The 22,792-nt window shown below is 43.5% G+C and overlaps 2 protein-coding genes across 5 annotated transcripts in view; one reads left to right on the forward strand and one right to left on the reverse strand.

Annotated features, from left to right (window-relative positions):
- Positions 1 to 8,384, reverse strand: part of LOC146352349 (uncharacterized) — a 29,378-nt gene extending 20,994 nt beyond the window's left edge. Inside the window, exon 1 of the mRNA XM_084833869.1 lies at positions 8,329 to 8,384. Coding sequence (XP_084689995.1) covers positions 8,329 to 8,375 — 47 coding nt within the window. The 5' untranslated portion in view covers positions 8,376 to 8,384. The remainder of the gene's footprint in view (positions 1 to 8,328) is intronic.
- A 145-nt stretch (positions 8,385 to 8,529) lies between these two features.
- Positions 8,530 to 22,792, forward strand: part of APC (APC regulator of Wnt signaling pathway) — a 115,071-nt gene continuing 100,808 nt past the window's right edge. For 2 of the 4 annotated variants that reach the window (XM_084833870.1, XM_084833872.1), the window contains exons 1-2: positions 8,530 to 9,053; positions 10,861 to 10,902. The gene's annotated coding sequence lies outside the window, so the exon portion shown is untranslated. The remainder of the gene's footprint in view (positions 9,054 to 10,860; positions 10,903 to 22,792) is intronic. The other 2 variants (XM_084833873.1, XM_084833871.1) reach the window with 2 other exon arrangements.

Genomic DNA, 22,792 nt, shown 5'->3' on the forward strand with positions numbered 1-22,792 from the left:
TTTTCTTCCATAGTTTTCTTCCAACCATGATCTCTTAATATTTGCCATCTTTCCTGCACACTTTCTTCTTGTTGCTTTTTGCGGGTCTTTTAAACACTGTGTTAAATATACATTATTTTCCATGTAACATCCTGTTTCCTAGCTTTTTTGGAGGTGCATAGCAACCTCTCTGAGAAGAACGTGATGGCAGAGAAAAAAATGGCTCCGATATGTAGTTTATTTAAAATAAACTATGTTAATTTCCCCCTTTGTGTCAGTACATTGCCTACACCAGATCTAGGCTGTAATCCTATACACATTTACCTGGGAACATAAGGACTTCCGAGTATAAATTGTATACATTGTACCTCTCCTAGCAATGTTGTAAAATGGTCAGGGTTAGAAATATGAGCTTTTTTTTTTTACTAGAAAAAAATATGTGAGGAGCAAAGTGTTTTATCTGTGTGCATGTGCACCCCCAACTATACATGATAATATACATAAAAGATGTATACATAATATACATCTTATATGAAAATATTATATGAAAATATTAAGAAGTATTACAAGCTGCTTTAAAAGAGAAGAATATATGTATGAAATAAAGGAGGTACAGTATTTATTATTTATATTTTTACATTTATATCCCACCTGGAACCCAAGGGGGCTTACATGATCCTCCTCTTCTGAATTTTATCCTCATAACAACCCTGTGAGGCAGGTTAGGCTGCGAGTCAGTGACTGGCCCAAAGTCACCCAGTGAGCTTCATGAACAAGTAGGGACTACAACACAGATCTCCTGAGTCCCACTCCAACACTCTAACCACTACGCTACCCTGGCTGTTTTATGTATCTGTATTTTATATGCTTACCAAATTTGGGTGCAATTTAAATCACCTAAAAGTAAATATCAAAATCCTACTACTTTACAATTTAAATCTCAAATTTAAATTCAATGGATCTGGATTGCACCTTTTTTTCTTTTCTTTTTTTTATAAAGGCAATACTTTTATAGAAAAAGGTCCAGCAAAAGACTTCTAGCTGTGAAGAAAGAGGCAGAGCCTTCAACAGTAACCTCTTTGATTACACTAAATATGCAGAAGTAAAAGCATAATCTTGTAGAAAAAGGACAGTATCTATATTTAGAAATTCTAAAAGAAAGGCTTGGTTATAATACCACAGCCTCTAATGCTATTACAAAGAGAGTACACTCATAACAAATTAGGCTGAGCAATCAGACTTCCAGTTATTATTAAACCACAAATGACTGACTCACTTCAGAATTATTAATGGTGTTCCCAGGCACTGAGCACATGTTGTCAAATGACAGTACAAACAATAGAAAGGGAAAGAAATTCAATAGTAGAAAGTGTAATGCCACGCATTTGGGAACAACTAAGCATTTTTATTATTGGCTGGGTGCTCATGAGCTGGAAACAGTGGAGGAAGGAAAATCTCAGGATATTGGATGATCACAGTCATAAACTGCCAGTGTGATGTGGCTCTAAACAGGGTGGATGCAAATCTTTGGGGCATTCAGCAAGGCATTTGTATTTGGCATTGATATCCATGTACAACTAGGCATATCTGGAATACCTAGGCATATCTATTTTGGGTTATCCATGTTCAGGAAGGATTAATTTACGGTGAAACTACATTTTTAAAAAGGACAGAAAAATTACCGTAAAAAATGATGGGAAAACTTAAATGTCTGACCTGCTTAGCTTAGAAAAAAGAAGGCTGTGAATAGATACACAAGATAGTTTGATGCCTTAATTGTAACCTATTGATATACGAATTGTCTCCCACCCCGCAGCAGCTGGCCAAACTGTTTTCTACATAGACCTGGTTTGCATGATAGGCTGTTGTTGCGTTATTTGAGGGTTGCTAGCAAACCACGCCAGTGAGGGTTCTTAGGCTAATTCAGCCAACACGCACAGCAGGATAAATAAGGCTTATTTCCCTTGCTGCGTGAATCGACCCACTATCTGCTGCTTTGGATGAAGACTTTTTCAGAGTGGTGAAGATGGTATGATAAAGCAATAATTGCTTGTGGTGTAAATACTAATTTTTCTTTCCTACTCTCTCCTCTGCTCAAACAGGTTTTTACAAATTTTTCTAGTGCCTGAAAAAAATGTAAAATGTATTTGTAGACAATGATAGGACAACAGGAACAAATGTTTACATTAGCATCCCCAAATTTGGTGCCCTTCAGATGTCTTGGACTACAACTCTCATCATCCCCAGACATCTTGGCCAACATATCTGGAAGGCACTAGGTTAGGAAGGGTTGGTGTACACCATGGGGAACACTGGCTCCATGACTTTGGCTCTTCAGCTCTCATAAAAACTACTGCCTGTCCCAACCCTTGGATGTTTTCAGAAGTTTTTTTTTAATTAAGTGGAAACAGCATTTTTTTCACTTTCACAAATAATACTGCATTTTTCCTGCTCTTAAAAACTCAATGAAAGTGCTGTTTAAAAACAGAAGTGAAATTGAAGGGTCATGATGTTATCTAAAGAACTTATAAACAACCGTGAGTATGGAATGAGAGCACACAATAAATGCCTCGTGTTGAAAATGGAGTATTATTTGTGAAAGCAAAAGAAAATGTATTTTCCTACATGTGTAATTGCAATATTCAGCTATAACACTGCACCACCTAGAGGTTATGAGCTTTTCTACATGAGACATTTATTGTTGACTCGTCATTCCTCACTCACATTTTTTTAATGTTCTTTAGATAATGTCATGAGTGGGGGAAATGCAGTATTTCTGAAAGCGAAACAAAACACATTTCCCCACTTGTGACATTATTCTGTCATACCACAACACTACCTGGAGGTTATATAGTGGAAAAGCAGGAAAGGAAAAGCTCTTTGTGTAGAGCTGTAACCCCCCCCCCCCCGGGAACTGCCCTTAAAAAACAGAAGTGGAACTGGAGGGTCATGTTGTTGTTTAAGGAACCTGTAAACAACCATGAGTAAGGAATGACGAGCGCACGCGCACATTAAGTACCTCGTATAGAAAAGCTCAGAGGCAGGAAAAAGCTCATGTTGATACATCACATTACCAACTCTGATTTTATTGTGAATTTTATGATGAAGATGAGTGATTGAAAAGGCTAGCAAATCTGAGACCAGAAGAAGGAATGCCTCTGTCACTCCCATGTTTCATAAACCAGATTATTCATACGTAGTCTTAAATGACTGTGAATCATGACATGAATTGGAAATCTTTCCATGGCATGCAGCTTCCAAATCAACAAAGGAAATCAAACAAATGGAGAGAAACAAGAATGAAAGTTCTTTTGGACAACTAAAATCTTCATCATGGTAATTAGTAATGATAGATCATCATGACACACTATTGAATGCTCTACCCAGTAAGAAGCACATCCTTGGAGTCTACAAATGGACAAAGGGTGAATTCCACCTAAAACTCAGTCAAAATTACAATCTGTTTGATGTCATTAGTTTGTGTTCTACAACAAATGTATCTTTAGCAATTGTCATAAAGGACACTCTGAGCGTATTTTCATCTTCTTTCACGTTAATTCCCACCCCCAGCCACAAGTATGTGCACTGTATATGTTTTAAGATGAGCTTTTAAGCTGGGACTGGAAAATGGGTAGTCTATTACTATATAAAACTGATATCATATGAGACAAATGACAAATGGATAAAGATTTGTCAATCTTTATGCCAGAGATTGATGCTGTAAACTCTGGCATAAACCACAGAAGATTCCAGATTATTCTGATCTAGGCTAAAGCAGAGAATTTAGGAACTGCAACTATACAGATGTTCTTCTTAGAGCATTTTCTCATCAACAAGTCTCCTTAAGGCACTTGATCACTGCAACATGCCCTAAACCTCAAAGGTTTTTTTTGTTTTTGTATTTTGGCATCTGGAGCATTTTAAACTGATGATCAAGTTAAAGCATGTTCAAATGAATGGCCCAGATATAATAACAGTGGGAATAATGAGATTATCCCAGGAACATCTAGAAAATGAATGTACACAAATTTGTGAATGTTCCAGGAAGGAAATCCGGAGCAAACTGGTTAAACTAATTACCAAAGCTGATCTTGTTGGTCTGTAGAACTTTTATCTTGGGAATGGCCAGAGTCCTTTGTTGCCAGCACAAATTTATCTTTCAAATTAATTCTGGGGGGGAAAATCCTAGACTCAGAGCTGCTGCTTCCCACTTTTTTTTTTTTTTTTTACTTAAGAGTCCTATAAAACGCACAGTATAAATGTGACAAATACTTGTTAGGGAGCCAATACTAGTTGTCTCCCTGTTGAGTTGGGTGGGAAACCAGTATATGTGCTATGTAATGCATGAAAACCATCTTCCAATTGACATCCTGTTCCAAAGAAGTGGAACTGAACCTTATGAAACATAAGGCCACATACTAGATTTAACATGTGGGTTGTTGTAAATGGAAGATGACCAAAAATAATTAAGCATCTCTCTCTGTTTCAAGCTTCTGAAGAGTGCTAGAGTATGTCTACAATACTATGCATATTTACCTAGAAGTAAGCCTCATTCAACACAACGGCCCTGTTCGCATGCAATGGTGGGAAATCATGGGTTAATTAATCCATGATTTGCCAGGCACATGCCACCACCATTTTAAATATGCAGCATCCAATCAGAGGTTGCTCTCGGTTAATCATGGGCTAAACTTAACCTAAGAACTAATTCTAGGTTAACTGTGGGTTGTTTAACCCACAATTAACTTATAGTGTCTGGGTTCTGACATCAAAGAGCAATCTCTGGTTGGACTGATAAGAGGGTGCATATTCAAAGTGGCAGCAGGACACAACTGGCAAATCATGGGCTAAGTAACTCAAGTTTTACCACCATTATGTGCAAACTGGGTCACTGGGACGTACTTCTGAGTAGACATACATAGGATTGTGCTATAAAACAGGTGATTGCCTTCATTTTTGGACAATGCACAAGGTGGCCAATGGGGGAAGCATTAGTCTATTACAGCATAATTATATGCATGTCTACTCAGAATTAAGTCCTACTGACCTGGTTTGCATGTAACGACTACTCATGGGTTGTTTAAACTACAGGTAGTCAGGACTGAGTGGGAGTGAGCTGCTGCCCAACTCTTGCTGCTTCTGCTTTGCTTCCACTTTGGTAAACAACCCAGGAACTAGGTTTGTTGTTGGGTTAAAAATGCTGGGTTGTTCCTCCTTCAACAAACCAGAGTTCTGGGTTCAGATGTCACAGAGACCAACCCAGGAACGGGGCATTCCTGGGTTGTTTACCAAAGCAGAAATAAAGGGGAAGCAGCGAGTGGTTGGGAGACAGCACACTTGCTCCTGCGTGGACCAAGCTACCCATGGTTTAAACAATCCATGGGTAATTGTTATGTGCAAACTGGGCCACTAAGTTCAGAGGACCTTAGTGCCAGCTAAGAGTGTATAGGATTTCAGCCACAGTGGATGAATGCAACAGAACTATGTAATTGCTCAGTGTTTGCTGCAGGCATTCTAACTAAAGTTTCTCTTAGGATGTGGTTCACTCTAACTTCTTTTTTAGGAAGTGGCATTGGGACTGTTTGAAAGATTTGATTATTTTTGATATATATTTCTGAGAACAGGGGAAAGCTTTTTTTTTAACCTTGTGTAACAACATAATTCTCACTGTAATTTTTAAAAACAAAATAATCACTGTAATTCTTTTTTGTCTTCCACAATTACAGAATTTAGCAGGGTTTTAGCAAACTGGACTGCCTAATTCCTAAAGAGCGTACAGAAGAAAACAAAGCATTTTCCTTCCTAAACAACCATTCATACCAAGAAGATAATGACCTGGTTTGCGTGTCATGACAACTCATGGGTTATTTAACCCATGGGTTGCCGGGGCTGCAGGTGAGCTAGTGCACTGCCTCCTACCTACTTGTTGCTTCCGCTTTGCATCTGGTTTAACAAACAAGAATTTTTCACCAAAGGAATTTCATAAACAGACATCAATGTGAAATTACTGAAGTACAATTCATCAAGAGAATCAACTGTATTTCCTGTGGTTTGAATATGGACAAAGAGGGTTTAAAAAAAAAAATCACACTACAAATCTAAATTGGCTCACCATTGCAATGATATCTGTGTTATCACCCAATAACAGTTTTGGGATTATCTTAAACAGTTAAGATAATCATAATCACTGTCCCCACCCCAGTGCTCCCCAGCTTGTTCAGTCGTTAAGTCGTGTCCGACTCTTCGTGACCCCATGGACCATAGCACACCAGGCCTCCCTGTCCTCCATTCTCTCCCGGAGTGTGCTCAAGTTCATCTTCATTGCATCAATGATGCTATCTAGCCATTTCATCCTCTGCCGTCCCCTTCTCCTTTTGCCTTCAATCCTTCCCAGCATCAGGGTCTTTTCCAGTGACTTTTCTCTTCGCATTTGGTGGCTATTTGAGCTTCAGCTTCAGTATCTGTCCTTCCAATGAGCACTCAGGGTTGATTTCCTTTAGGATTGACTGATCTGACCTCCTTGCAGTCCAGGGGACTCGTAAGAGTCTTCTCCAGCACCACAGTTCGAAAGCATCAATTCTTCGGCGCTCAGCCCTCTTTATAGTCCAGCTCTCACAGCCATACGTTACTACTGGGAAAACCATAGTTTTGATTATGCGGACCTTTGTCGGCAAGGTGATGTCTCTGCTTCTTACTATGCTGTCTAGGTTTGCCATAGCTTTCCTCCCAAGGAAATTTCATGGCTACAGTCACCGTCTGCGGTGATCTTAGAGCCCAAGAACCCAATCCTGGAGCCCAATAAAATCTGTCACTGCTTCCATTTCTTTCCCTTCTATATGCCAGGAAGTGATGGGGCCAGATGCCATGATCTTCGTTTTTTTAATGTTGAGTTTCAAACCAGCTTTTGCACTCTCCTCTTTCACCCTCAACAAGAGGCTCTTTAGATCCTCTTCGCTTTCTGCCATTAGGGTGGTATCGCCTGCATATCTGAGGTTGTTTAATTCTCCCGGCAATCTTAATTCCGACCTGTGATTCATCCAACCCGGCGTTTCTCATGATGTACTCTGCATATAAGTTAAATAAGCAGGGCGACAACATGCAGCCTTGTCGTACTCCTTTCCCAGTTTTGAACCAATCGGTTGTTCCATGTCCGGTTCTTACTGCTGCTTCTTGACCCTCGTACAGGTTTCTCAGGAGACAGGTAAGGTGATCTGGTACTCCCATCTCTTTAAGAATTTGCCAGAGTTTGTTGTGATCCACACATGCTCCCCAGCATGTGTATATAAATCTGACTACACACACTGAGGTTAACATTCAGCAGCATGAGTGAGAGGAGCGTGAACTGACGCTGCTGTCACGTGTAGGGTGAGAGAAAGAGGAGCATGAGCTGCCATGGTGGGGGGTGGGGCAGAGGAGCGCAAGTTGCTGCTACCACCTTCCCCTCTTCTCCCTCCTCCCCTCTCCTCATCTTCCATCTGCCTTCTCAATACTTTGTTCTGAGGGTCCTTTGTGAGACTGAGGCATTGGCAGGGAGGTGGTCCTGGAGACTGCCTGTGCCCCAGAAAGGACCCCTCAGAGTGAGGCAGTTGGTCTGAGCCTACCTCGCCTGATGACTTGCTCTAAGCGGTCCTCAGAGCAAGGCACTGGGCGGGCAGCCCTTCGGGGAGTTGTGGCAGGTGCTCTCTGCTGCAGCCTTTGGAGCGGGGAAGCACTTCGTGTGGCTCGCCACAGCGGCCGCCTGCCTTATGCCTTATGCCTCACTTTGAGAGGTATAGGGCAGTGGTGGCAGCAGGACCCACGGCCCTCCCGCTGGCAGAGCGTGGGATCCACTGCCCTTCCAGATCGACCGCCAGAGCGGGCTTGCTCTGCTTATTTCTTAATTATCACTGTCGGTGCTTTTTGCATTTCAACCCGCCTGACCACATGGTTTACATCCCCACCACCAGCATGTGTATAAATCTGCCAACTTGGGGTTAACACTTCAGGCATCTGATGAAGTGGACAGTGTCCATGAAAGCTTATGCCAGAATAAGTCTTTCAAGGTGCCATGAGACTCTTGGCTGTTTTTACTGCAACAGAATAACAGGGCCACCCCTCCGGAAAACAAACACTTAACACCAATTACTTTCTTTAGTGAGCTAGGTTAACCATTTCCAGTCTCAATTCAGACCAAATATGCATATGAATTCCAACTCCACAGCTTCACACGTGGTGTCTCCATTTAAACCTTTTTTGTGGGGGGCGGGCTGAAATATGGCAGTTTCATTAGGGATCGACCCTTGCCACTCTTCCCTGGTGGTTTCTCTCCTGTCCTCCCCTCAAACGCTGCAAAAGGGCAGATTAACTCACTATGCAAATCCCAAGCCACGCTCCCGATCGGCTCTCTGCAGCTTCATTGTCAAGCAAGGGATGCACCCCAAGCCCCGCCCCTTTCCCAGCTGCTCTCCCAGCAGGTGTGACAGTATGTGAAACCCGAACGCCACACTCTCCGGCGCAGGCGCACTCGGCTTCTTTCTCTCCCTCCCCCGCCCTATTCCGGTTAGATCTATCAGAAGCCGTCTGAGCTCCGCTATCGTCGGGATTCCCTCTATCGCGCATGCGCTTGAGATAGGCTCTCGCTCTCTCTTCCCCCCCCCAAAAAAGCAAGATGGCGGCGGGGAGACTAGTCGGGGAGTCGAAGTGAGGGAAGTAAAAGGGGGCGGTGACGGCAGCAGGTAAAACTGTGGCGAGAGCAAAGGCCGGCCGGAAGCGGACTGGTACCGACGGAGCAACAGGGGAGTCGAGCAGCGGGGGCACCCCGACCTCCGTCCCGCTCGGGAATGAGTCGGGGTGGCGGGACGAGAGGGACCAGCCCCCCTCTCGCCCGCCGCCGCCGCCGCCGCTGCCCCCGCCTGTGAGAAGGGGAGCGTGTCCCGCACGGCCTTCCCGGCGCCCCGGATGTGCGGGCAGCCGCCTCTCCGTTTCTTGGTGGGGCCGAGTCCCCCGAGCACCGGCCGCGACGGAGCCAGCGGCAGAGGCCGGGGAGCTGCGGCGGCTGCGGCGCTGCCGGGGGTGGAGAGCGACGAGGCGAGCAGGTGAGTGGGCGGCGGAGGCTTTGAGACCGGCGTCAGGCTGCACATCGGCGCGCACGCCTCTTCCTCGGATGCGGCGGCGGCGGCAGCGCCGGCAGACCCGTCACCGTCTTCGGCGCCTTTCCTCCACCTCGCGGGCTTGACCGCAGGCAGACTTTTCCTGTTGAATTGCCAGCCAAAGCGGGTCAGAGACCCTGGCTTTTAAGGGGCGTTCCGTGTTTTGGAACCTCCCACCTCCACGGGGCAGCAGACATCATTGCCCTATTGTTTGGCTGACTTCTTGAAGCCCTAGTCTCGAAATCCAGCCCGTTTCAGGAACATGGGCGTACGAGTTCGACATGTATATGTTGCTTAATGAGACGGACTTTGATAGCGATCTGGGGCCCAAGTTGGTGTGTTGGGATCCGCAAGCGAGGGGTCTCATTTCCTGCTTGTGGGCTTCACAGAGGCATTTGGCTGGCCACTCTGGAAAACAGGATGCTGGACTAGTAGGCTTTTGTTTTGATCTAGTAGGATTCTTAAGTGGATGGGGGTTTAAAAGGATGTCACTATTGGGAAGGATGGATCACAGGAAGGAAAACTTGCATGGGGTCATGGGTTGCAGCCCGCGCATATACGCCAAACATAAACCAGATTCCAGCTGTCTATGGATTCTGTTAGCAAAAGGTCTAGAAATCTGACCAGTACACTTTGATGATGGTGAGCAGGTTCAAGATTTGAACTATCTGGCTTGGATTGTGTCAACTGCAAACTTGACCTATAGGTCACCCTTCTCCAACCTGCTGTCCTCCACAAGTGTTGGACTACAACTCCCAGAATTCCCTAACCAGCTATCTGGCTGGGAGCTTCTGGGAGTTGTAGTCCAACACATCTGGAGGACACCAGGTTGAGGAAAGATGACCTATAGTATCCATAGCTCTGCAGCCAGGCTCACTAAAGTTAGCATTCCTACCCTCAAACTTTTTTTCCCCAAGTGTGAAGTCCCAATTTATGCAGTTGGTAACTTCTTAATACCCTTTAATCTTACCGTCATACTTAACGCACAAAGTGATAAAAATTCCCGTCCCTCTGCTCAATCTGTACATAATTATAGTAAAGTGGATATTCTAATATGAATCAGGGCCAATTCAAACATTAGAGCCCCCAGATTAAAAATGCTTCCATGAAGCAGTAGCTTTTGGGGGGGGACTGTACATTTTCAATATGTAGAGTAGCCAAATTGCTTGGAGAGTCACCATATCAGTGCTGTACGTTCTTGGTGACCATTGGTGCTGGTGTGGAGATTCTTCCTTCAAATCAGTCATTGCGAATAAAGAATGGCAAGTTCTAGCTAAATTAAACTTGACTAGAACAGCATGGTCTCGGGCAGGGATAGGCAAGCCTTCCAAATGTTTGGACTACAATTCCCATAATCCCTGGCCATTGGCCATCCTGGCTGGGGCTTGTGGAAGATGTAGTCCAGCCCATCTGGAAGGCACCAGGTTGCTTACCCTGGTTGCTCTGGGGTAGGGAGTGAATCTTAAGGACCTTTTCCAAGAATTAATGATTCCTTGGAGTTTTTACCTTTGCATAATTATAAATATTTTTGAGGAGCCAACCACTGAATATACAAATTGCATATCATTGTTATGATTATCTGATGGAAAGATGATACAGGGTGGTAGCTTTGTTTAAATTGATGGATGGAATGGCAGTCAGAGATGGTAGATCAGTGTTTTATTCTCAGATTTCCAACAGTTTTTATGATCTTATAGAACGAATCAGTCTTGTTTTGCTATTAATCCTCCTGTTGTCCATTTTGTCTACTTAGGTATCACACTGTATGGAGGCAGGGAGAATCTAACTTTTCTTGGTGAGTGGATCTCTGTTGCTTTACCCTTGCTTGCATTTTCTCTGGATCAGTTCTTCCCATGAATTATTCCAGCAATGGTGTCTGCTTGGGTTGCTCTTTTGCATGATATTTGTCTTCGAAGAGTTGAGATAAGCATTCATGAGTCTGTAGATAATATGCTGCTGCCACATCTGGAAGTGCCAGCAATAAGAGAGGTGTGGGAAACTTATAAGTCACTATGCCACTTATAAGCAAACACCTGCCATATTGCTGAACATTGGACCTGAGTTGAAATTCAGTTCAGTTGTGAGAAGTTATTGTAACTATTTCCTATCTGGAAGATAAAACTATTGGTCACCTGCCTCATGAGTGTGGATGAATCATAGAATAGTAGGGTTGGAAGGGGCCTATAAGACCATCGAGTCCAACCCTCTGCTAAATGCAGGAATCCAAGTCAGAGCATCCCTGACAGATGGCTGTCCAGCCTTAACTTGAATGCCTCCAGTGTGGGAGAGCCCACTGCCTCCCTAGGTAATTGGTTCCATTGTCGTATTGCTCTAACAGTCAGGAGGTTTTTCCTGATGTTCAGTTGGAATCTGGTTTCCTGTAACTTGAGCCCATTATTGTTCGTTTGTTTGTTTGTTCAGTCGTTCAGTCATGTCCGACTCTTCGTGACCCCATGGACCATAGCACGCCAGGCCTTCCTGTCCTGCGCTCTCTCCCGGAGCGTGCTCAAGTTCATATTCATTGCATCGGTGATGCTATCTAGCCATCTCATCCTCTGCCGTCCCTTCAGTCTTTCCCAGCATCAGGGTCTTTTCCAGAGAGTTTTCTCTTCGCATTAGGTGGCCAAAATATTTGAGCTTCAGCTTCAGTATCTGTCCTTCCTCCGTGTCCTTAATTCTGGGATGATTGAGATCCTGGCCTTCCTCTCTGGGACAACCTTTCAAGTACTTGAAGAGCGCTATCATATCTCCCCTCAGTCTTCTCTTCTCAAGGCTAAACATGCCCAGTTCTTTCAGTCTCTCTTCATAGGGCTTTGTTTCCAGTCCCCTGATCATCTTCGTTGCCCTCCTCTGAACCCTCTCCAGCTTGTCTGCATCCTTCTTACAGTGTGGTGCCCAGAACTGGACACAGTACTCCAGATGAGGCCTAACCAGTGCTGAGTAGAGGGGAACTAGTACTTCCTGGGATTTGGAAGCTATGCTTCTATTAATGCAGCCCCAAACAGCACTTGCCTTTTTTGCAGCCACATCACATTGTTGGCTCATATTCAGCTTGTGATCGACAACAATGACAAGATCCTTCTCGCTTGTAGTGTTGTTGAGCCCAGTATCCCCCATCTTGTAGCTGTGCATTTGGTTTGTTTTTTCTAGGCGCAGAACTTGGCATTTATCCCTATTAAATGTCATTCTGTTGTTATTCTATTTATGCTATTAAATGTCATTCTACTGGTCTGCAGTTCCCAGGTTTCTCCTTTTTGCCCTTTTTGAAGATAGGGACAACATTAGCCCTCCTCCAGTCATCTGGCACTTCACCTGTCCTCCATGATTTCTCAAAGAGAATAGACAGTGGTTCTGAAAGCTCATCTGCCAGTTCCTTCATTACTCTAGGATGCAGTTCATCTGGCCCTGGAGAGCTGAAATCATTCAAAGTAATTAGATGTTCCTTGACCATATGCCTATCGATCTCAAGCTGCAATCTTTCCCCTTCAGCCTGTGCTTCACTTTTGCCAGGGGGGTCACAGACCCTCTTTTGGGAGAAGACTGAGCCAAGTTAGGAACTGAGAACTTCTGCCTTTTCTTTGTTATCTATTATCATTTTGCCCTCCTTATTCAGTAGCTGAACCACCATTTCTTTCCTTTGTCTTTTACTATGCATGTATCTGAAGAAAGCTTTTTTGTTGCTTTTGACATCCCTTGCTAACCTCAGCTCATTCTCAGCTTTAGCCTTTCTGATGCCATCCCTGCAATTCTGTGCTACCTGCCTGTACTCTTCCTTTGGTGCTTGGCCTTTCTTCCACTTCCTGTATGTGTCCTTTTTTGTTTTCAGGTCATCTCTAAGCCGTATGTGAAGCCGCATTGACTTCTTCTGTTGTCTTCCACCTTTTTTTCTTGTTGGAATGGTTTGTAATTATGCCTTTAGAATTTCCTTTTTAAAAAACTCCCACCCATCTTGGACTCCTTTTCTCGTTAGAGTTGCTTGCCATGGGACCTTACTTATCCTTGTTCTGAGTTTATTAAAATCGGCTTTCCTAAAATCCAGGGTACGCGTTTGGCTACACTCGGCTTTTGCTTCCTTTACAACCAAGAACTCAAGTACAACATGGTTGCTTTCCCCCAGAGTTCCTGTAACTGCTACTTTATCCACTAAGTCATCTCTGTTGGTTAGGATCAAGTCAAGGATAGCCGATCCTCTAGTTTCTTCCTCTACTTTCTGTAGGAGGAAGTTATCCACAACACAAGTCAGGAATTTCTTGGAGGGGCCATGTTTTGCAGAATTTGTCTCCCAACAAATATCGGGGAAATTGAAGTCCTCCATTACTACTACATCATGCTTCCTTGAAACATTGGCTATTTGCTTTTCAAAAGTTTCATCCTCGTCTTCTCCTTGATTGGGTGGCCGGTAGTAGACTCCGACCACCATGTTCCTTTTATTCTATTTATTTTAACCCAGATGCTCTTGATGGGTCTACCAAGCTCATCCTCCTGTATTTCTGTGCAGAAATGTGTATTTTTAACATATATTGTAACCCCACCTCCCTTTCTGTTCCTCCTGTTCTTTTTGAAAAAGTTATATCCTTCAGTTGCTGTATTCCAGTCATGAGAGTCATCCCACCAAGTCTCAGTTACACCTCTCACGTCATAATTTCCCTCCTGTATTAGGAGTTCAAGTTCGTTCTGTTTGTTTCCCATACTCTGGGCATTAATGTATAGACATTGAAGACCATGTGCTTCATAGTCTGGCTTTCTTCCTTCATTTTTGTGAAGACTATTATTGGGCACTATTAGAGCTGTTCTCTCCATTGTGGTGCATGAGGCTTCGTCTAGCCTTCGTCCCAATGTTATGTCTCCCTTCCCTGTAGGATTCAGTTTAAAGCCCTCCTGATAAAGTTCTTCATGTTTTGGACAAACACATTCTTCCCAAGCTTTGTGAGGTGCAACCCATCCCTTGCCAACAGTCCATCTTCCAGGAAGTAAAGCCTGTGGTCCAAATCCAAATCTCTCGTCAGCACCACCTTCGTTGCCAGTCATTTACCCGGAGTATTTTTCTTTCCCCTTCTATCTGATATGATAGAGGTTCTGCAATACTTGCTCATTATAATGTTATCCCAAATACTTATGAACAATAAGAGAGTCTGGTCTGCATGTTATCTTCTGCATATTTCTCTACTTCTGCATGGCACCATTCCATATCTGGATGCAACACTTAGTACAGATTGCCACATGGATCCTCCTATTTGTGGGAAGTTTTCCTTGCCATTAACAGTGGCCTCCATGCCTCATCTGAGGAGTTTCTGTATCAGCAACAGTTCGTGAGGACATCTGTTACTAGTGTGGAAACTCTGCCTAACCGGGAGGTTCTACATGCATGAAACATTGCAGCTGGGCATGGAGAGTTGTCATGCAAAAGTTAACTTCCATGTGGAGAAGGTAACGTGTAGACTGGCCGTTATGGAGCAACATTGAAATGATACCTTAATAATAGTGGAAGCCAAATTGTCATCCTTAGCCTATTTATCACTTGATGTCAACGGAAAATATATCTCTGGAATGAAGTCCTATTTCAGTGAAAATTGCACTTGTACCTGATCACATTTTTTGCAAAGATTTCTGCAGATATTGATAGTGTGTGGCAGCCTTCCCCTGGTGCCCTCCAGATGTGTTGGACTCCAACTCTTATCATCCTTGACAATTAGCCTGCTGCCTTAGGCTGATGGGAGTTGGAGTCCAAAACATCTAGAGGGCACCAGGTTGGGGAAGACTGGTGTGTGATTTGTGAGAGAGCATCCTTCATGCCTCCAACTCTCTGTGGTGTAATAAGAATATGGAATTTGGTGTTTAGTATTCAGTGACTTAAATCCAGTGTTGCGTTAGTTGATGTCCGCTAGTGCGATGACACTTTCTCCCTCCTCCCCACTTCAGCTATCTGCATTGCTTGAAAATCTGCTCTGGAGGTTTCCCAGCCCTCTGTAGCAGATTTTGAGGGGGAGGGATAATCAGCCCCTCCCAGTTCCGTTGATGGGACTGATTTGGTGAGCACAACAGAATTCGATTAATCCCAACAGCTATTAAATACTAAAATCATAATGAGCTAAAATTAGGTAACTAAGTCTTATACAAATGGTTGAAATGGTTTACATGTGACACAGAGGTATTTCTACAGAGTTAAACTTGCTTGTTAAAGATTTTGTAAGTATTAGACTTCAGTTTTATTAAAGATCTTTACTGAGTGACTTTGGTCAATCCTAACAACTCAGGGAATTTTAGTTCAGTGAAGATCATAAGGTCCTATAGCATATTCTTACACTTAGGCATCTGTTTCTTCTTGATATCCTGCTTCTATTCCCCTTCACAAAAGACTGTTATTGATAAGCTCATCCTAAGTGAATAGCTCCATAACTGAAAACCTTATTTTGTGCTAGAAAACTAACCATAATATGCGGCTTCTGGGAACATGGAGGTATTCCTGACTTCCTCAAGTCGAGAATTTCTGTGTTCCTGTAAACTTCATGTGGCTCACGTGCCAGGAGGGTGGTGATCATAGAAAGCAGAATGTACAAAAATAGTGCTTGCAATTCTTCTACACAGTCCCATGCATGCACAAGTAACTGCAAAGGACTTCAGTTATAAGTTATAAAAGAATGACTTGCTGTATCAGATTGTATCATGACTTTGCTTTGTGCTGAGGCATACAGTTCTGTTGGTGTTTATGTCTAATGCCATATATTTTTATCCACACTCCTTCCATGCTTTTATTGGATTTGTACTAGTTTTGTGCTTTGGATTTATAATAAGACTTCACAGAGCTAGTCATAAGTACCTGGAAACCAAATGGAAACATCTTGTGGTTTTTACGGCATAGCATTGCTCAAACCTTATGAAATCTTGTCCCCCTCCTAAATTGTTTGTGAGACTTTCATATACTTGCCTGGCTCCTGCACTACCTTTTCCCCAGTCATCCGAGCCTCACTTCCCCTTTCCCTGCTCCTGTACATCCCTCAGTGTTTTTTCTTCCTTCTCTTTCCCCATACCCTGTTTCTGCCACCTTTGAGTCAGAAGTAGTGGAACCTGCAGTATTCAGGGAATCAGCACTTCACTCTTCTTAAACAACAATACTGGTACTGTTGTGACTCACTCTTTAAGAAAACTTGGGCCTTGACTTTTTATAGGCCTATTACCAATAGTACACTCCAACTTACCTGTGTATCCTCCCAGTGTTTCCCCTTCCCTGGGGTTGGGGAGGTTTTCATTCCCCTGTCTTTTGAGAAACACTCACATTTAAGAGCAGTATAGCCTAGTTCTGATCAGAGTAAGGGAGCTGTATTGTGTCTTGTGCTTCTGAGTATGAGCTCTGAGAGGCCTTTCCTGAAAATTCTGATGTGGTAGAGGGACAAGAAGGATGTAATGCCAGCTGTGAAAGAAATTATCTTTGGGACCCCAGCCTTCAAAGAGAAGAGAAACCTGAGAGAAGATTTGAAGGAATTGCCAAAGGAAAGATGCCTAGTCCAGGGATAGGAAAAGGATTTATTAAATTCATACATTGCGGCCTCTGCCTACCAGGTGTCTGGGGTGATGTACAACAAAAATAATTAAAACTTCACTTAAAACCAAAAATCCCATAAAAAAAAAAATTAAAACCCCAAGGAGCAAAATACCCTGATAAAATAAAATGTGAGAGTGGCATTACAATTGAAGAGCAACAAAACATCATGCAGCATTAAGAGCCCAGCAGAGCAGAATAGGCTTTACCAACTGTCTGAAGGGAAATGAAGAAGGAACCAATCGTCCCCCCCCCCGAAGGGAGGTCCATAATCAGGGTGCTGTTACCAACCCCCCCCCCCTTTCTTGAGGATCTACCAACGTAGCCTTTGTAGGTAGTGGGACATAAAACAGAGCCTCTGCTGATTATTGCAAATTACGGTTAGGCTCATATGGAAAGAGCCAGTTCTTCACGTATTCTGGCCCCAAACTGTTTAGAGCTTTGTTGGTCAAAACCAGCACCTTGAATTGTACCCTCAAACAAACTGGAAGCCAGTGAAGTTGATCCAGTATGGGTGAAATGTGGCTTACAAGGTGCACTCCTGACAAAAGTCTAGCCATCACTTTTTGCACTAGCTGTAGTTTGCAAACACTTTTCATGGGCAATCCTACATAGATGGCATTACAATAATTTAAACGAGAGATGATTAAAGTATGAATCACTGTGGCCAGAACTTCCTTCTCCAAGAAAGGGTGCAGCTGGCACACCAGATGAAGCTGGACAAAGGCACTCCTGGCCACTGCTGCCACCTTACTTTCCAGAAGCAGCGCCGGATCCAAGAGCACCTAATCTTTCAGAGGGAATGCTACCTCATCCAAAACATACAGTCATGTGAAAAAGAAAGTACACCCTCTTTGAGTTCTATGATTTTACGTATCAGGACATAATAACAATCATCTGGTCCTTAGCAGGTCTTAAAATTAGGTAAATACAACCTCAGATGAACAACAACACGTGACATATTACACCATATCATTATTTATTTTACAGAAATAAAGCCAAAATGGAAAAGCCATGTGTGAAAAACTAAGTACACCCTTACTGCTTCCATAGGTACGAAGAGGCTAAGTAGCAGCCCGGTGCTGCTAATCAAATGCCCTTGATTAATTGATCATCAGCAAGTGTGACCACCTCTGTCAAAGCTGAAGTCTCAGGAGTTTGCTGGTCTTGAGCATTCAGGTGTGTGTTAACACAATGCCAAAGAGTAAAGACATCAGCAATGATTTTAGAGAAGCAATTGTTGTTGCCCATCAATCTGGGAAGGGATATAAGGCCATTTCCAAACAATTTGAAGTCCATCATTCTACAGTGAGGAAGATTATTCACAAGTGGAAAACATTCAAGACAGTTGCCAATCTTCTCAGGAATGGATGTCCCAGCAAATTCACCCCAAGGGCAGATCGTGCAATGCTCAGAGAAATTGCAAAACATCCAAGAGTTGCATCTCAGACTCTACAGGTCTCAGTTAGCATGTTAAATGTTAAAGTTCATGACAGAACAATTAGAAAAAGACTGAACAAGTATGGTTTGTTTGGAAGGGTTGCCAGGAGAAAGCCTCTTCTCTCTAAAAAGAACATGGCAGCATGGCTTAGGTTTGCAAAGTTGCATCTGAACAAATCACAAGACTTCTGGAACAATGTCCTTTGCACAGACGAGACCAAAGTGGGAGACGTTTGGCCATAATGCACAGTGCCATGTTTGGCGAAAACCAAACACAGCAAATCAGCATAAACATCTCATACCAACTGTCAAGCACGGTGGTGGAGGGGTGATAATTTGGGCTTGTTTTGCAGCCACAGGACCTGGGCACCTTGCAGTCATTGAGTTGACCATGACCTCCTCTGTATACCAAAGTATTCTAGAGTCAAATGGGAGGCCATCTGACAGCTAGAGCTTGGCCGAAATTGGGTCCTGCAACAGGACAATGATCCCAAGCACACCAGTAAATCTACAACAGAATGGCTGAAAAAGAAAAGAATCAAGATGTTGTAATGGCTCAGTCAAAGTCCAGACCTCAACCTGATTGAAATGCTGTGGTGGGACCTTAAGAGAGCTGTGCATGAACAAATGCCCGCAACCCTCAATGAACTGAAGCACTGTTGTGAAGAAGAGTGGGCCAAAATTCCTCCACAACAATGTGAGAGACTGATAAAGTCATACAGAAAATGATTACTTCAACTTATTGCTGCTAAAGGTGGTTCTACAAGCTGTTGAATCATAAGGTGTACTTCTCCAAAATGGCTTCTCCATTTTGGCTATATTTCTGTAAAATAATGACATGGTGTAATATGTCAAGTGTTGTTGTTCATCTGAGGTTGTATTTACCTAATTTTAAGACCTGCTAAGGACCAGATGATTTTTATTATGTCCTGATACGTAAAACCATAGAACTCAAAGAGGGTGTACTTTCTTTTTCACATGACTGTATTTTATTTATTTATCAGATTTGCATACCGCTTTCCACATAATTTCAAAGCGGTGAACCTCCAATATCATACCATCAAAACAACAATAAACATCTAACAGTAAAATGACACAATAAAATAACTAAACAGTGATAAAACTGTGCATGCTACTGTGTGCTACCAACCACAGCTGGTTGGATCACACTTCAGGGAACGGCTGTGTAAAGAGATGGGTCAAGGAGGCATATAAATGTTAGAACCACAGTGGCCTTTCTAATGCCAGTTGGTAATGCATTCCAGAGGGTGGATGCTGCAACACTAAACTCTCTTAAAGGTTTGCCTCAAGAGCATGTGACGCCCTCAGCAGTGCTTCCTCTGATGATCGCAAAGATCAGCTAGGGACATAAGGGTTGAGATGATCCCTAAGATTACTTGGTCCCAAGTTGTTTAGAGCTTTATATATTAACGACCACAGCATCTTAAACTTGGCCTGGTAGCTTTTTGGTAGCCAGTGCAGTTCTTTAGCAAAGGTGTGACTTGCTATTGGAAAGAGGCCCTGTGTTTTGCACCAGCTGCAACTTCCGGAACAAGCCTAAGGGTGGCCCCAAATAGAGCACATTATAATTCCATCTTGAGGTTACTAATGTTTGAACCACTGTGGCTAAGTTAACATGGTATGGGAATGGCCATAGTAGCATAACTGAAGCTGGTAAAAGACACTCGTAGCCACTTGAGACTCCAGTGTTAAAGATGAATCTAGGAATACCCTCAAACAACACACCTGTTCCTTCAGGGGCAGTGCAACCCCATCCAGAACAGGCAACTAACCTATTTGCTGGATCTGTGACCCACCTGCCCGCAGCACTTCCATCTTGCCAGGATTCCACCTCAACCACAGTTTATTCAACCACATCCAGCCCACCACTGTGTCAAGCACCAGTTCAGAGCCTGCACGGCCACACCTGATTCAGATGTTACAGAGAAATAGAGCTGGGTGTAATCGGTATACTGATGACACCTTGCTCCAGATCCCTGGATGACTGCACCCAATGACTTCAGTAGATGTTGGGTAGTTTTGGGGATAAAATTGTGCCAGGTGGCCAAGGTGCACTCTCCCAACACCACTCTCTGAGACTGGTCCAGTAGGTAGGAATGGAACCACTGAAGTACAGTGCCTCCGATATCGATCTCATGAAGCTGATCTAAGAGGATACCATAGTCAATGGTATCAAAAGCTGCAGAGAGACTGAATAAGAGGAACAAGGTTTGACGCCTTCCATCCCTCGCTCATAAAAGGAAAAAAGGTCATCCAGCAGGGCGCCCAAGGCTGATTTGGTCCCAAAAGTAGGAGTGAACCCAGACTGGAATGGGTGTAGATAATCAGTTTCATTTAAGAATGCCTGCAATTGCCCTGCCAAAACCTCTCAAATCACCTTCCCTAAAAATGATGTGTTTGCATCTGGGTGATATTGTACTCCCAGTGCCAGATTAGGTTGTCTACTGACTAGCAGTACCTCAATCTTGTCTGGATTGAGCTTCATTTTATTCATCCGCATCTCATCCATTACTGCATCCAGGCAGGGTTTTAGGACTTCCACAGCCTCCTTGGTGTCTGTTGAAAAAGAGAGAGAGCTGGTTATCATCAGCATATTGATGAGACACAGCCCCAAACTTTAAATGATCTCCCCAGCAGCCTCATTAAAGAACATAAGGAACAAAACAGAGCCCCAAGGAACCCCAAAGGCCAACGGTCTGAATAGTAGTCCCCTAGTACCACTTTCTGGGAATACTCAGTAGGTAGAGCTTTTCAGAATACTGTGTACGGTTCTAGTCATGGAACTTAAAAAAAAGGACATTCTAGAGCTGGAAAATGTTTAGAAAAGCGCAACCAAAATGATCAAGGGGCTGAAGCATCTTCCCTATGAGGAAAGGTTACAATGGCTGGGACTGTTTCACTTAGAACAGTGTTTCTCACTGGGTCTCAGCCAACCTTCAGGTGGGTCTGGAGTGCTTTTAGACTGCCCAGTACCTCTTTGTTTGACCACTCCTGTGCCATGGCCATACCATGCACACTGCAGATATGGCAGTGGGAGCTGGTTAGAGGACATAGCTAATATTTTTTAATAGTAATTTTTAAAACTGGGAGTAAAGGGGAAGGGGATAAGAAAGGGAAGCTGTTATAGGACAAAGTGAATGCAAAAGCAGCAGGAGTGAGGGATGAAAGAAATTAGCAGTTGGTGATAGGATGCAAGTGTGAAAGAAGAAGGGGAGAAGAAATGACAGGAAATGGGTAGGAAAACTTTGAGAGGCATGCGGGGGGTGGAGAAAAACAATATAAAATAAACAGTTTTCTCTACTTAGAGCAGGGCTCCCTCACTTTTTTGGGTTGGTGGGGACATTTGGAATTTTGAGAGTGCCATGAAGGGGCTTGCTCATTCATGAAATGGCTGCCGTGGTGGACATAGTGAGTCTAAAAAGACTCATTTCACAGAAAGCAAAATGTTGGGAGTAATAGAAAATTAACTAGCCAAAGTCCTAAATACAAGGCAAAGGGGTGTGTGTGTGTGTGTGTGTCTGAGTTCCAACATATAAAACCAGTCTTTTGAGCTCATCAAACCAGTCCATACTCCAGGAAATCAAGCCAGACTTCTCACTTGAGGGAATGATATGAAAGGCAAAACTGAAGTACTTTGGCCACATAATGAGAAGACAGGATACCCTGGAGAAGATGCTGATGCTAGGGAAAGTGGAGGGCAAAAGGAAGAGGGGCCGACCAAAGGCAAGGTGGATGGATGATATTCTGGAGGTGACGGACTTGACCTTGGGGGAGCTGGGGGTGGCAACGGCCGACAGGAAGCTCTGGTGTGGGCTGGTCCATGAAGTCACGAAGAGTCGGAAGCGACTGACCGAATAAACAACAAAAGATTTTGAACCCAAAGAAAGGGTAGCACTATGCTTTGGAGCATGGCGATCTCTCAGTTAACAAAAAAAATAAATTAAATAAGAAATAAAATTAAAATCAGGAGAGACAGGGAGCCTTGTGGGCACCATGTTGGAAATCCAGACTTGGAGCCTCTGGATCAGCAAATTCTTCCTGAAATTGGGTTTTTGACACAGCACATAGTTAAATTATGGAATTCGCTACCACAAGATGTGATGGCCACCAATTTGGACTACTTTTAAAAGGGGATTAGGCAAATTCATGGAGAATAAGGCTATCAATGGCTACAAGTTATGATGCCTATATATTACTTCCAGCAGGCCTCTGTATTGCAGAGGAATATGAGCAACTATTGCACTCATATCCCACTTGGAAGCTTTCCATAGGCAGCTGTTAGGCCACTATTTGAACCGAATGCTTGGTTAGATAGGCCTTTGGTCTGATTCAGCATGGGTGTTCTTAGGTTTAGGACTGGAATGACTGTAAAATAGTGCCTCCAGTGCCCAGTCCCTTATCATTCAGATATGGTGTCAGACATTACAGGATGATACCATGATCAATGGTATTGAATGCAGCTGAGACTGATTGCAGCAAAACCGATATGGATGTGTTTCCCCTATGCAGCTCCTGGCGTAGCTTATCTACCAAGGTGGTCAATGCTGTTTCTGTTCCCAAACTTTGTCTGAGCCCCAGGGGCAGGCTTTCCATTCAAATGGGGCAGAACTCTAGCTGTGTGTGTCCCCTTCCTGCAAACTCCCATCCTGACCCCCAAACAAATTAATTTATCTGGCTGCGCACATGC

This window comes from Heloderma suspectum, chromosome 2 (genome assembly GCF_057233095.1).
Source record: "Heloderma suspectum isolate Gila_16-S chromosome 2, 16-S_ref, whole genome shotgun sequence".
NCBI lineage: Eukaryota > Metazoa > Chordata > Lepidosauria > Squamata > Helodermatidae > Heloderma > Heloderma suspectum.